The 16,413-nt window shown below is 37.9% G+C and overlaps 1 protein-coding gene across 18 annotated transcripts in view; it reads left to right on the forward strand.

Moving 5' to 3' along the window:
* LOC122354128 (band 4.1-like protein 1) overlaps positions 1-16,413 on the forward strand; it is a 150,167-nt gene that overhangs the window by 106,903 nt on the left and 26,851 nt on the right. For 17 of the 18 annotated variants that reach the window (XM_043252168.1, XM_043252174.1, XM_043252175.1 and 14 more), the window contains 5 exons: positions 638-735; positions 1,664-1,839; positions 6,689-6,879; positions 12,960-12,986; positions 15,657-15,806. In XM_043252168.1, the coding sequence (XP_043108103.1) occupies positions 638-735; positions 1,664-1,839; positions 6,689-6,879; positions 12,960-12,986; positions 15,657-15,806 (642 nt within the window). The remainder of the gene's footprint in view (positions 1-637; positions 736-1,663; positions 1,840-6,688; positions 6,880-12,959; positions 12,987-15,656; positions 15,807-16,413) is intronic. The other variant, XM_043252167.1, reaches the window with a different exon arrangement.

A 16,413-nucleotide genomic window follows, 5' to 3' on the forward strand; every position in this document is an offset into this window, starting at 1 on the left:
CTACTTACCTCAATCAGTAAACAATAAATACTAGCACTTTATATTATATTATATTATATTCTGTCAAATTTACTTGCATAAAAAAATCTTTGCTACGTGCACTGTGCTAGACTAACTGAGACTCATCACAGCACTTGTATATTGCTGCTGTCTTGTTGTTCTGTTTAATTCTTCGTTGTAAATGTACACTGCAGGAATTAGAGTATGCTTCTCGAAGATCCTTTGATTACACACATTATGTAATTGGGGCTAAATTTGTTCAGTGTGTGCCCAGCATAAGACACTCAAAGTCATACAATGACTCTCACATAAGAGAGGGAGGTTAAATATAGCAGCAAATTAAAAGAATATTAAGAGAGTGCAGGTGGGGCAAATGAACTATTAGCAAGATATAAGAGGACAGGGACAAGGCATGAGATAGAAAAACATATGGTAAATAGAAACAAAAATGACAGAAGCCATGTTCACACCTAAAATGACATGAATGCAGACAGAAGTATAAGGATCCATACCCTACACACTAAAACAAAACGAACAGGAGAGCATACAGCCAAGGAGAATTCAATGTATAAAGGCTATGTGTTTTTCAGAAAAAACTGACCAGATAGTGATTTGTTTTTCCTCTTCTTTTACACAGTATGAACAATTTGAGAGTACTATTGGCTTTAAGCTTTCTAATCACCGAGCCGCCAAGAGGCTGTGGAAGGTTTGCATTGAGCACCACACCTTTTTCAGGTAAACTAGCTGGACTAATTATATTCATATCATTTCAACATTGTAGTCATGTTCATGTTAATGTGGTAGCTATTATTTTACATCATATTTTACTTGACAAACCTTGGGTTACAATTTTCCTATTAACTAGCTTTTATGATTTATGACAATGTTAATCATTTGTGTTTACCCTCCTAATGGCTGAAATTGTCACACTGTTGAATAAGTTTTGTTTCCGGTCTCTTGATAGTCATACTGCTATTTTTTTATGTATAAGAAACTTGAGATTACGATTGATCGTAAAATTGATTGAGATTGATAAAGAATCTTAGATTGAAGGCCTCTTTTGGCATATTCTCCATTGCTCCAGGGATTTTGAGGTCCCACTTTAGACCAGGGTCCCACTTTATATTAAGTGGCCTTAACTACTGTGTATTTACATTTAAATTAATCATTAGGTATAGTGAATGTAATGTGCACATACATGTTTTTACATTGTACTTGTATTTTTTTCAAACATACCTATATGTAACTACATCTGTAATTAATTTCTGTACAATTATATGCACACTGTTGACCAATGTCTTACACCGTTAAACCTATGCATACCACCAAACCTGTCCCCAACCTTACGCATATCCCACCTCAGTAGCAGCAAGTATTTTGTGAGACAATATGAACACAATTAGCACATTGTACTTATTTGTTGATGCAAGTACACGATATTTAAGGCACTACAATTTAAAGTGGGACCAAGACCGAATACACATGGGGTTGGGCTATTTTGACTAGAGACAATTACCTATCGACCACTATGTTTATTAATTCATGGGTTTTTTCAATGTTTTCTGATGCAGAATATTAATTATATTAATTAATTATTTAATTAATGTAAAATTAATAATTATATTAGTAAACCAATAACATTTTCGGTATTGGTCTGTTTTAGGCTAGTTTCTCCTGAGCCACCACCAAAGGGCTTTCTAGTGATGGGATCAAAGTTCAGATACAGTGGAAGGACCCAGGCCCAGACACGGCAGGCCAGCGCTCTGATCGATCGACCCGCTCCTCACTTTGATCGGACCACTAGCAAAAGATACCTTCTCTCTCGCAGTCTGGATGGAGGTTAGAACACTTTTGTTTTCCTCTACTTTGCCTTTTGCAGTAGAAGAATTTTCTGCATCTTGGCCAGACTCTATATTTTAGCAGTCCAATACTTTCAGTTTTTCATAACAGATACAGTTAATCTAGGACTTTTTGGACAAACCTTAGCAAGTCTGTGAGTTACAGATATTGTTATGTGAACGTGAGGTCTTGCGTTTTTCTATTGTTCACACACCTCTCTCTGCATCTGCTCTATTTAGTGAGTGGCAGAGAAGAGCAGAGCTTTCAGTTAAAATAGATATTCTGTCGCTTCTAACTCTATTTTGCATACAAACATAGCTGAAATCACAGCACAGCCATGTATTTGGTTTCTTTAGACAATGGTTTGATTATAAATAATGCTTTATGGTAGCGCTGGTTACTGGACTGTGTTTCAAATGAACTCATTTTGTGTATGTTTTCATTTCTCAGTTTAAACATTTATCTATGTTCTGTCATAAATAAAATATTGGCTCATGTGACTTGAAATTATTTTAGTTTTTATTTAAAAATTTTAAAACATCTCAACATTTCTCAACAATTTGGTTTGTAATTCTTTAGAATAAGGTTGTTTTCCTTTTTTTTTCTTTATTAATCCCATCCGTGCGTGTCCCCTTTCCCTTTTTTAAATGCCAGCCAGCGGCAGCATATTTGACCATCTTTACAAATATTTCCTTTCCCCTAGAATATTTTGTTAATATTAATAATAACATCTAAATATACAACAAAGGAAAGAACAGAATAGAGAAAAAACAACCAAATCCACTTTATACATTCTATTTTATTAGCACTTGAATTTGAGTAAGTTCTATTTCATTTCAGTCAGCACTCCACTGTATGGATCGGACTCGCTAAGGATTAGGTGTCAGGAGATGGTTTAGCAAATTAACCACACCCAACTTGCAATCACAGTCTATAAATACAGGTTCGCACCTGTAGCTGGTGCTTACTCTTTTTTGCCTCCTACCTATTGATGAAAGCTGATAAAATTTTACTTTCTTAATTTTACTGCATATTCTTTTGTTGCATTTGGCTGTGTTCAAACTGCCGAGATGGCACATACTTTTTGTAAACAAACACATTGCGAGATTAAAGGAGCCTCTTACACTACTGTGTGTGTGTGTGTGTGTGTGTGTGTGTGCTTGCTTCACATTCAAGGTAAGGTGAGTATATTTGTATTTTCTTATAATTAAATATAATTATACTTTAATTTATAGGCATTTCAGACAGTCAAAGAAGGGCCTCTTTGTTGTAATTGAGCCAAATAGGAGCAATCGAACTAATTCAAGTTCAATCATAATTTAAAGTGACTGCCCTTCCATGTTCTTTGTCTTTTAACCCTTTTAACATTCATTAGACAAGGGGATTGGTTCACAACAGTGGATCTACAAGATGCTTATTTCCACATCCTAGTTCACAAAGGTCAGCAAGAAGTACTTTAGGTTTTACTTTCAGGGCAATGCTTACGAGTAAAATGTTCTCCCCTTCGGTCTGTCATTGGCACCCCGTACTTTCAACAAATCTATGCATGCAGTACTAACTCCTCTTCATCGCCAAGGCTTACATATTGCCAATTACCTGGACGATTACCAGAAGCAACACAAAAGTGGTCCTATTCCATTTGCAGAAATTTGGCTGACTCACAGCAAAAATAGTTGTCTCTCTACCTCAAGGGTAGTGACATATCTAGGCTTGACTTAATTTCATTATAATGACAGCATCTCTGACTCCACAGAGGCAGTCAGTGTTGAAGGAGTGTCTGTCCGAGTTCCTCAAAAAGGAGCAAGTTACAGTGAAGTCGAGTCAGAGAATACTTGGTCTAATGGCTGCAGCCAATCAGATGGTGCGATTGGGGTTACTTTACATGCACCCATTACAGCGATGGCTAGCAAAGTACAAAATGAGTCCATACAAGAGTGGACAGTGACTGATTCTAAGAGACCTGGATTGTTTTACAGCAGTCAAGTGGTGGCTCTTGTCTCCAGGCCTGAAGGAGGGAGTTAGGCTGGGCCTGTTATGTTCCAGGGAGACCATAACAACAGATGCCTCACAGGCAAGCTGGGGTGCTGTTTGGCAAGGCAGTCCAGTACAGGAAAAATGGGAAGCCTTGTGGATAGGAGCACACATAAACCTCGTAGAGCTGGAGGCAGTATTCCGGACCTTGATCCATTTTCTTCCTTAGCTTCAGGAGAAGCAGGTGATTGTTTGTTCAGACAGGATAGTAGTCCTACATGAATCATCAGGGTGAAGTACATTCACTATCACTGCACAGGAAGGCCCGAGATCTCCTGCTGTGGGCTCATGCTTGAGGGGTGTACCTAATGGCTGTACACTTGCTAGGAGAGGACAACATAGCAGCCAACTTTTGTCAAGAGGGGGACGAAGGCCAGGAGAATGGCGACTTCACCCAGAGCTTGCAGATGGATTTGAACATCTCTGACTCTTCATCACAAAAAGACAGCATGTGGTGGAAATGACATTTATGGTTACAAGTACAATATGGAATGTGAAGGTAGATTTGTGTAATATTATATTATAATATATTACAATACTTTTTATATATTTTATATATTTATTATATTTATGGATAACAAAAGAAAGGTCACAGGCCTTATAGGGACAAGATAAAATCTGACCCTATAAAATATGAAGAGAGACTTAAAAGAAACAGGGAGAGATAACTGAGGAAAACTGAAAAAATAGTAGAATGTTATTGTGTAGAATGTTAAGAGATAATTGTCAATTAGAATGTTGTGGAAAAGTTCCTTTTAGTAATTCAACTCAAACTGTGAAACTAGTGTATAAAATAAATTCAGTGCACAAAGACTGAAGTACTTTAATTCTTTGTTTCCTTTGATTGTGATGATTTTGGCTCACATTTAACAAAAACCCACCAATTCAAATCCCAATAAATTAGAATATGGTGACACGCCAATCAACTAATCAACTTAAAACACCTTCAAAGGTTTAATGAGCCTTAAAAATGCTCTCTGTTCGGTTAACTAGGCTACACAATCATGAGAAGGACTGCTGATCTCACAGTTGTCCAGAAGACAATCATTGACACCCTTCACAAGGAGGGTAAGCCAGAAACATTAACAGAAAGTTAAGTGGAAGGAAAAAGTGTAGAAGAAAAACAGAACAAACATAGAACAAAACAACCAACAGAGAGAACCGCAGCCTTATGTGGATTGTCAATCAAAACTTATTCAAGAATTTAAGTGAACTTCACGAGGAATAGACTGAGGTCAAGGTATCAAGAGCCACACGCACCACACAAACTGAAAGAAATCTGAAACTGAAAGTGTTTACTGTCACATCTCTGGACTTTTGTTATTGTTTTTTGTCTCGAGCCACGTGCTATCTGTGCCCTGCCTTCCCTTCATGTTTAATTGTTTAATTGTCTTCAGCTGTCTCTCGTTAATTTCCTTGTGTTTTTAAGCCCTGTGTTTTGTGTGCACGTTTGTCGGATCGTCAACGTTGTCAGTATCTGTAGTCAAGGTCTGTAGTCAATGTCCAGAAGTGATTTTTGTTCTCGAGGTCTTTTTCGTGGTTTTTGTTCTGCCTACCTGCCTTTTGTATATTTATTTTTGCCCGTTAAGATTAAATCTATTTAAGTTTATTTCGAGTCTCGAGCTCTTTTCTCTCCCGAGAAACCACGGAAACATGACAGTTTACTGTGTATAGAACACAGCTGTTGACCAATTAAAATAAAGGAATTGAACTAACCATTTTATAAAAACCTTTGAAATATTTACACATGATATAACATTAATATGAACATATTTTAAACATGAATTTCATTTTTAATGGCATTTTTTATCATTTTTTTGTTACATTTACATTTTAACCAGCAGGCGTCACCAGCGTGTGGCTGATATGCAGGCTATAATACAACAACAGAATTTATGTTTTTTGTGTTTAACAAGTTTTTGATATTTCCTGTTTTGTAATAAGTTTTAATATCTTTGTTTGAATATTCATTGCTGTTATTTCAGTGTTTGAAGTCCACACATAGAACTAGCTAGGCAGTTGAGAATTTTAATTATAGGCCGATTAAATCATGCTCGACAATCACATAAAGTGTGAGCACATAAATTGTGAGCTTTGGCTTTACGTTGCATGCAATCTTCTTGTACAGTGTGAGTTGACACCTTGTTGAAGTTACACGAAAATTTCAGACATCGCACTGTGTATGCCCAGCATAAGACAAATGAGGACAGATCAAGAGGGACAGGTGACCGACAACACTCAGACAAATGATGATTGAACAAGGGGGCATGGCAACGGTAAACAAGAAGGCAAGATCAGAAAAGCACATGGCAGATAACAGAGCCAGCAAAGACAGCCATGCTCAGACACAAAACAAACATAAAAAACACACAGAAAAGACAGACAGGGCAGGAGCCTCAAAGAGCATCTTTCCTGTTTCATGGCCATTCATAAATAACTTATATAGACAAATATTTGTTTTATGATTAAATTGCATTTTTTGAAAGCAACATATAAAATGTCATTCATTTCCCCGTAACAGATAAACTATGCACATTATATAATATTAGATGATGTAATGTATTATATACATATAATATAACATTACATGACATTTATTAAGAAACAAAATAAAATACATTTCAATTGTATGCTGCTGTAAAATTATTCACTGATCATATTTTATTGATATTTTTACTGGAAACTCAAAATAATCACTTTTTTGTGATTTATATACCTTTTCTCTCTCTCTCTCATAAAAACACTGTATCAGTTTTAATAGACTGTATCAGTTTTAAGCCTTTTAAGTAAAAACCTTTTGCTATTGTGTGTCCAACAGAATTTTGTCAACCGGTATCCACACTGGGTGAAATTCATGATGGTCTGTCTCAGAAAAGTGAGAGTGAGCTGCTGCAGTTTTTTTCTGGGGATGAAGCTGACGCGGACCTTAGTCTGGATCAAGACCAGGAACAAGAGCACAGCAACAGTGAAGAGACTGTTATGACACCTACGAGAAAAAAAGAAATTAAGGTAATAAGATACTATTTCATGAGAATGCATGTGCTACCAAAAACAGTGCTGTGTAAATACTTAAGACCGCTCATTTATGTACCATCAAACTGAAAGCACAAATCAAGACTATGCACTGCCAGTTTCATATATTTACTTGCCTGCAACCTGCCAAAATAAAAGCTGACTGATTTTTAAAAATCTAATAATTAATATAAATCTAATAATTAAAAAATAAAAAGTAAATATCAGCATCAAAGTTTTAATTTTACTATAAATAAATTATTTAAAAAAATATTTAATACTCTATTTTTACAATATACAATAGCATTTCACCCAAATCTTTAGCTTGTTTTATTTAAAAATACAACATATATAATGCAAATACTATTATCACAGTGATTAATTATTTTATAGTTTTATGGAACACACTATGTTCAGCTGTATTATTATTTTTTTGTTGTTGTTGTTATTATGGTTTTTAATTCCAAGTTCAAGGCTTCAGATGCACATTGGTGTGTAAATTTTTGAACAATTGTACTTTTCTGAACTAAACTTTCATTTGTAAAACACTTATTTAATATTATTAAAGGGTACTTTACTGAAAACATTTATTTCATTTTCATGTTAAGTAGAAATGTGTGTGACTAATCAATTAGTTCAGGATTCTCTTTTGAGATGGCCTCTCAATGTTATGTACAGCTTGCTGACGATATAAGGAAACACCTTTTCGTAGACCCATGCTTCAGTTATCTTGCAACTAACTGTAACATATATCTTCTGTTGTCTACTTAAATGTTTTACTTACATTTTTTAGAGCCCATTAACTCTTTCCCTGTCAAACACGGAATTGTATGTTATTCATGAGACAACACTTCCCTGCGAAACATGAAATTTTACTCGTTTTTGCATTCTCAATGTTATACACTTAAGGATGCTATTACGTATCTCTTGAATGAGTCTAGAATCACTCAAGCAAAAACATACATTCAAGTGTTACATTCAAGAATAAAACAGATTGTTTTGTTTAAAAGTAGAAGGTCTGCTCTTTATTTTGGTGTATTACACATTTTTATACAACAAACTATTGTGGAGGCTATGAAATTTTGTGAATATCATTTTTTTTTTTCAGAAACGATGGCAGGAAAAGAGTTAAACAATGCTGATTTATTTCTTCCATTAAACATTTTCCTGCTAAAGTATGAATGATATCTGGGCCTTAATACGCAGGCGGCATTTTAAAGCATCAGTGTATACGGTTCTTATGGAATTATATATTTCTCTTTTTATGCAGATCAGCATTTTGATTAAGATGATAGTGAAAATTTGCAATTTAGACATATTTCAGGAGGTCATGTGTTCATTAAAGTTCCCTTTCGAGATGGTCTCTTGATGCTGTGTACAACTAGCTGATGTTATGGGAAATACCAAAATAACACCATTGCATTGCATTGTCTAGTGGTGTTTACCTGCAAAAAAGGTGGTGGGAAATCTCCCTCTATAAGCATTGCTAAGTTACATTTCCTCAAGAACATTTCCTTGTGAATTTCCCACTGGTATGAAAAAAAAAGTAAAAAAAAAAAAAAAAAGTATCTATCAATCAAATCATTGTCCTTCATCTCACCCTGGCATTTCATTAACATTCATTGACAGCAGCTTACAGTACCCACGGTTTATGCCAACACTTGTTGCCCTTCAACTGGCTGATTATGGCCCAATCAGAGGATGTTTGCTGAATTGAATTTCAGCCACAGAAATGTGCTTATCAACCAGCTAATGTGCTTAAGGCCTAACAGTCGCACACAAACTCCCACAAATAATGGATTATAAAATGCGCACAAGGTGGGTTTTGGCTTCCTCATATCAGGGCTGGTGCGTACATATAGGCGATCTAGGCAGTTGCCTAGGGTGGCAGCATAATCAGGGCGTCAAAAAGGACATAGATTTTAGTTTATCTTTTGGGCATTCATTTGGTATTATTGCACTCCTATCAACAAGTCATCACCCCTTATAGTTATTTTAAATCTAAATGAACTTTGCTTCATAATAGGTAATGGAGCTTCTATGAGTGGCATCAGTAGGCTACTTACAAAACATCCTCAAGAAAAGTACATTCATAAATATCATCAAATTTAAATCCAAATCTGTGTTGCATTTTGTTTTAGCCAAGTAGCCTAGATATTTAGCTTTTATCATATTTAATTTGATTGCTAAACAGTGATTACTTTGCAAATAAGTGGCAATTAAGTGATCAGAGAATGGAGAGGTTACTCTCTGTTATTTTTTGCAACATTTCTTTAGTGTTTGGGTCATTTTTGTGAAACATATGCTCACCTCTGTCATTTACTCACTGGCTGGAATCGAAGTTGCATGGACGCTGCTCTGTGGATTTTCTCTCTGTCGTGTCTGTTCCCCTGTGCTCCTAGGAGGATTTCCTTTGTGAACCTGTGGATAAACAAACACACTGATCTAAGGGAATTTACTCTTACTCATGCTGGTGCTTGCTATGAACGTGAACTCACCTGTTGAACTGTGTTTGAACATTTGTGTGCTTGAAACTTCACTTACCAGTCTCACCTGTACTGTTTGTGTAAATACCTCAATAAATATCACAAAGTTCGTATCTGCCTTCTCTTATCTGTGTGTGGATGTAACAGAATTCCAGCCTGACAAAAGCAAACTACAGTTCTTCCATGGATGTTAACGCTGCAGCTACCGGAGCTTCGTCAGATCCATTTGTTGAAATGGTGAACACTTTCCGTCAGTCTATGCAGTCCATTTCCTCGGCTACCGAAGCTAAAGCTTCCCCTATTAGTAGTAAGCCCCTCTCATGCCTCATGTGTTGCCTCGGTGACCCGAGCAGCTGCAATGGCTTTATTCTTCAAAGTTCCCTGTTCAGAGAAAATAATGATCATAACTTCCCCAACAAAATCTCCAAGGTTGCCTTCATTATTTCCCCCTTCTCACTGGATGAGCGCTTCAATGGGTGTAGACGCTCTAGAATGCTAAATTGTAATCTCTCAACACTTTTATTAACCACTTCAAAGAAGTATTTGGAGTAGCTCTCACCCCCCTCTCTGTCCACGAAGAACTTATAAACTTGCGTCAAGGTTCCTCCGACATTGATGAATATACCTTATGTTTCAGAACCTTAGCAGCCACCAGTGGATGAAATCAGATCGCCCTCCTAGCAGCGTATCGTAAAGGTCTCTAACCACAAACTCTTAAACAAATGGTCATTTATGACGATAACGCCAACCTGGAAACTTTCATCAAGAAAACGATTAGCGTCTCTTAGCACCTCTCTGCCTGTACTCCAGCTGTTTCACTAACCAGTTCTTTCACCCCAACTGGACCCTGAAGAGCCCATGCTCACTGACTCCTACCATTTTTGATGCTTCTGAACGGAAACACCGGATCCGGAACAGGCTATGCCTGTATTGTGGAGAGCCTACTCATTTCATCAGTGCCTGCCCAGTCCCTCTGTCTCTCCTTCAGTGTGTCACATACCACATATCAAAGCCAGTCTAGGTGTTGATTCCCATATTCTCCCCATACATGTGCTGGTGGAATCTAGAGTGGCAGGCTACTTCATCTCTTCTCACTACATCACTAAATACCGTATACCCACTGTGATCTATGAAACCCATTACCAGATCATCACCATCCAGGGCTCACCATTGGGCGATGGCAAGATATTAAGATTAAATCTCATCTCCCATCACAATCATCAGGAAAAGCTCACCCTCCTAGTACTTCTCCGAGCTACAGATAATGTTGGGCAGACTGTGGCTCGTGAAACACCATCCACTCATCAATTGGAGCACAGGGGAAATCCTGAAATGGAGCATGGAATGTAAGAGCCACGGCTACAACCTCCCATCACCAAGCCCAAAGCCTCTGATCCACTCTCTCCGTATCCACTCCTCCACCATTGAGAGCTGTTATGACCGACCACAAGAATCTCCAATATCTATGAAACGCCAAAAGTGTCAATGCCCGTCAGGCTTGCTGGTCACTTTTCTTCGCCCCAGCTTTAACTTCCAGATCACTTATCAGCCTGGTCACAAGAACACTAAAGCAGATGTTTTGTCTCGCATGTACTCACCTGAATCAGCCACCGATACGCCTGACCAAGTGTTATCTTCCTCTGTTTTCCTAACTCCTATCCTATGGCAGTTGGATGAGGAAATCCGAGCCACCACCCTCGAGGAGCCCGCTCCGCAGGGAGTTCCTCCAGGCCTTACCTATGTTCCTACAAACCACCGACTTCCTCTGCTGGACAGTACGCTCCCGTCTCCTGGCTCAGGACATCCTGGCAGCAGGGGAACTCTCCAGCAGAAGTGATGTCACTCAATATGTCCGTGGATGCTCGGTCTGTGCAGTCTCCACCACACCTTGCCATCTATCTGAAGGTAAATTGAAACCGCTGCCCAATCCCCGCCAACCCTGAACCCACCTAGGAGTGGATTTTGCAGATTTACCCCTCTCTCGGGGTTACACTACAATCCTTGTTGTTGTAGATCGTTTTTTAAAGGCCTGCAAACTAATCCCCCTGAAAGGCCAAAGCCGAAGCGCTGTTTCCAACGTGTTCCGGAACTATGGGCTTCCAGAGGGCATTGTGTCTGACAGAGGACCCCAGTTCATCTCCAGGGTCTGGCGTGCCTTCTTCCAGCTCCTCTGAACCTAAGACAGCTTGTGATCAGGATATCATCCGCATATCAATGGTCAGACTAAGTGGAAGATTCAGGAGATCTCATGGTATCTCAGGACGTACTGCTCACAACATCAGAACACCTGGAGCCAGTATGTCCCGCTGGCTGAGTATGCTCAAAACTCCCTCCGTCAAACATTTACTGGCACACGGAAACTGCCAACCATTGCAGATTACTCAATCTCACTTACCTCCCTGGCGACAAGGTACCCATGATATCCGCCTTTGGCTGCCCTGTAAAAAAGCTGAGTATTGGCGGAAATCTTGGCCCAATGGCCCAAAGGTCACAAAATTGAGTCTCTGGAACAGCAGGGATTGTCGGTGAGTGGAGTGCTCTTCCATCTTCATTACCACAACAGAGATGAGACCCCTGAACAAGGCATCAAACCCTGATTCCCTTGCTTCTACTCACCTGCAGTAAAAGGATTGCTGTTTTCCTATTGTGGTGGGGTGAAGAAACACAAGGCAAGAGAGAGCTCAAAATAAATACCCTGGAGAGTGGATTTATTGAAAACAGAAAGAAATACGACTGGTGATGAAACTCCCAAAAAGTCCCCAGGAGACTGGTGCTGCAGTGCTCTCCAGGTTTCCGTCATCCGTAGTGGTGCAGTGGGTCCGTGCCGTGGGGTGGTGGCTGATTGGTTACACGCTGCTGTCTAAAAGACACCAGAGAGAGGACGTTACTGAAGGCTTATGTGGAGTTCATACTCACCCTCTTTTGAAGCCAGAGGGATATGAGTCACAGCTGCGACCGACCGACCAGCTGGTGATGGGTGTATCCAGGTTCTCCGTGTTTGTTGCCAGGACGTTCCTGATGGCTGCTTGGGACGCTCATCACACTATTTGGAGCGCTACAATTTTACCTGAGTTAACAGTTTAATTCTCACACTTAGTGTTTAACTCCGATTTCTGTAAAGGTTATGCAACAATAAAAAAACCATTACCTTAAAATGTAGATCAGTATGCAAAGGAAATTGATCCAAATTAAATATACCGTTTTATCTCAGTTTCTCAAATTCCAATGATTATCTGCATGCCAACTTGCCGACCTCTACTCTATTTTTTTGGGCATTTTATGATTCTCCAATTACTCCAACATAGATAAAATGTATGTTCTGTTACTTTCCTGGACTAAACGTTGTTGTGTACAGTGTCTACATACATTTGATGTCCCATACCTACATCTAACTAACATCTTTCACAAAAAAAAAAAAATTTCCTGTCTAATTCTGTTTAATCCTGATCTGTTCTTACTCTTGTAGAATTCTTACTCTTGCTCTTATGTTTCTTGTTCTCCTGACCTTTTCTGTAACTAACATCAACCTTTATCCTGATTATTCCTCGACCTCTGCTGCTTTCATCTACCTGTCATCTCCACTTGAAAAAGGAGTCAACACCTCTACACAAACAGGAGGTATATCTTCCTTACGGTTCTTCTGTTGAACATGTTTTTGCTTTGAGCTGGTTACCACAGTTACCACAGTACCACAAATAAATGAAAAGTTAAATGAATTTTCAAACACTGATTTTTTTTTCAGAAATCACATTCGTTTTATTACATATTCATGTAATACATAGGCATGTACAAATCCACACAGAATTCACATGTGCTTTCCACAATTAGTAAAACTGTTAGCCTACACTTTAAAAATTGTTCAATATGAAGGAAAGAGAGATGGAGTTCGTGAAATATTTCCGAAAGGAAACCGACAGATACAGGTGCGACAACATAACAATGTTGAATATGAACAGGAATGTGGTGAAGTAAGTCATGCAGAAACATGACAGTGTGTTGTGCAAACATGGGGAGGCCAGAGCAAAATGTATTCATTTTGAACAAGCTTGAAATAGGAAATATTGGCTAATAATCAATTAAATTGCTGCATGTTGATTTTCATTTCAGTAACTATGTTAACAGATTAGAGCAGTCACATGCGCCTATCAGGTACAGTCCAAAAACACAGGAACAGCGGCCCTGCAACAGAATAGAAGTGAAGCAAATTTAGAAATTCTGAAGCAGTCACACAGCAGACCTGCTCCACGTCCACCACACTGGCAGTCTCCCAGGTGTAAGGCTTTAGTTGGAAACGGCAGGTGTTAGGCATGCAGAGGAGTTTTATATTTGAGCGAGCGTGAAGCGATTTAACTGGAGCGGCATAACATTTTAGGTGAGCAGGGAGTGAAATTGAGCAGAGCAGTATGGAGCAACTTTGAGCTGTGGAGTGGGTGTAACGAACACCCACGAGAGGGGGCAGTGGAAATTCTCACCACTCAGCTCTGCATGCCCTGGTCAAGGATAATGGTATGACCATCATACCCTCAGTTACAGAGACAAGGCTTAAACCTAATTCCAGACTAAAATCGAAGTCTAAGCTGTTATAACTGAAAAAAAAAAACTTGGCTCTGACTGATTTTAGAATACATCAGTCCCTCAATATAATTATTTATTTTTTGGCAAAAGCAAATAACTCCACATTTCTTGTTTTAAAGTAAAAAAACAAAAAAAAAACAAAAAAACACTTTTTAATTTTTGTTATCTACTCAAATGACAGTAATACCTGACAAACACTGTTTTTCGTTGGTGATCATAGACTGTTATTAACGTTTCAGGCTTCAGAGACCTTAATACACTGCTTGGTCAAAAAAAGTCACTGTCTGGATTTAAATACACAGTAACAATTTACAATAAGGTGTCATTTGTTTAAATTAGTTAATGTATTAACTAACATAAACAATCAATGAACAATAAATTTATTACAGTATTTATTCATCTTTGTTAACATTAATTAATAGAAATACAACCATTCATTATTAGTTCATGTTAGTTCACAATACATTAATGTTAACAAACACCACTTGTGATTTTAATAATGTATTAGTAAATGCTGAAAGTAGCATTAAGTAAGATTAAAAATGCTATAGAAGTATTGTTAAAAATCTGGCAAACATATAGATATATAAAGGGCAAGTCACAAAAACAGTCCAGTAAACATGTGCAGGTCTTTGATCGACGAACAGTATCCAGAGGGCTCGGCAAGGGAGGTGATCCCATAACATGAGCAATAGTCCAGGCAGAGGCAAGCAGAATCCAAAACAGCAAGACAATGGATTGAGACACTGGTAAACAGACTAAGAACAAGGTTAGGCTAGACTCTGAAAATGGCTCCATAGGTAGAAGTCCATTAGTCCACTTATTCAGTTCATTTAAAGTTAAACGAGTAAGTGGATTGCACCGAATTGACACTGAGTGCACCAAAAAGGCTGCTGCTTTTGCAGTTTGCTTGCTGCTTCATAATAATTTAAAACAGGTAGTTCTAGTAATAAGATTAAAGTATTTATATTGGATTCTGTCACAAAAATTACATATATATCCTAGTTAAACAATTTAATAATCAATTTATAATGAATTTGTACCTGTGTTGTATTGCAGTGTATTACACCATGGACGAGTGCTTTGTAAAATGAATAGATGGATGTGCAATTGGATGCATAAAAAAATCACACTGCATTATTCTCTAGCCTTTGAGTGTACATCAGTTGTACACTCGTTTTTGGAGTGCAGTAGTGGATGAGTACACTTGAAAACGTCCACTATGGTTTCAGACACCACTTAAAATTGCTTTTGCCTCAAACAGTGCCCTATTTGAGGGAATAGGATGCGATTTTGTATCACGCTTATGGCTTATGAAGTGTCACAGCTGTGAGTGAAATAAATGCAGTGGGTAATGGGAAATGTAGTCCTGTGTAAAGTAGTAGTGTGGTTTAAGAGTGTTCATGTGGTGGATAGTGACCTCTGGTAGTGCACGAACAGAAGGAGAGGCACAGAATTTGTAACATATATACCAAGCTTCAATGAGCATGAACCAAATCAGTTCTTGGACATATACCATGGTTGTATGCCTGTAAATGCCTTGGAATATCATGTAAACACCATAGCATGTTGATATGGTTGGCATGGTATTTTAGACCTATACAGTTTTAAGGAATATAATGTTATATAATTGTATTCTCTAATTTATAAATTTTATATAATTCAATAGATGTTTTCTGATAATTGCTGTTCTTTCTCTGGTATTCTCTGTAGTTTCTAGACAAATCAGAGGATGTTCTGTTAAAGCACCAAGCCAGCATCAATGAGCTGAAGAGGGCCCTGAGGGAACCCAACAGTAAACTGATGAACTGGGAAAAACGTCTGTCAGGGACATCCCCAGGCAGCACTCCGGAGAAGGCGGCAGTGAGTATGCATATTGCATTAGGATAGAATTTAAGACATGTGCTGATACTTGGTTTAGTCTCTAGTTTCTTGTTTGGCTGCAATCATCATCTACATGTGCATCATGCTGTACAACACTGTACTGATTGTGTACAATGTGTTTTCCCCCAACTGACAAAGAAATCCTTAGTGTCAGTACAGTTGTTACACCTTTTGGAGCAATTTTGCATTGACTAGTCTAGTAAAGGTAAAATGAGAAAGTATTAAGTGGTGTGGGTGTTATATTTATTATCAAATTAATTTTGGTTTGCTGTTGATTTTTGTTTTACTAGATATAATGGATTTGAGATGTATGTTATGTTGCTTTAACATTCTAATTTGAAATGTTTTATATTCACTATGTTTCGTGCATTTTGCTTTGCTATTGTATTTTAATGGTTGCCCAAGTCATTATTGCTGCTGTGTTTTCACTATGCTGATTCATGCTTTCATGTTTGTTTATGTGCTGAGTTAAGTCCAATTATTTATAACATAATTTCACTTGTATTGATATTTATTTTGTTTATCATTGTTTGTTTCAAAATCTTACATTTCTTTTTAGATGTTCATAATGTGACATGATTTTTGG

This window comes from Puntigrus tetrazona, chromosome 11 (assembly GCF_018831695.1).
Source record: "Puntigrus tetrazona isolate hp1 chromosome 11, ASM1883169v1, whole genome shotgun sequence".
NCBI classification, from domain to species: Eukaryota; Metazoa; Chordata; class Actinopteri; order Cypriniformes; family Cyprinidae; genus Puntigrus; species Puntigrus tetrazona.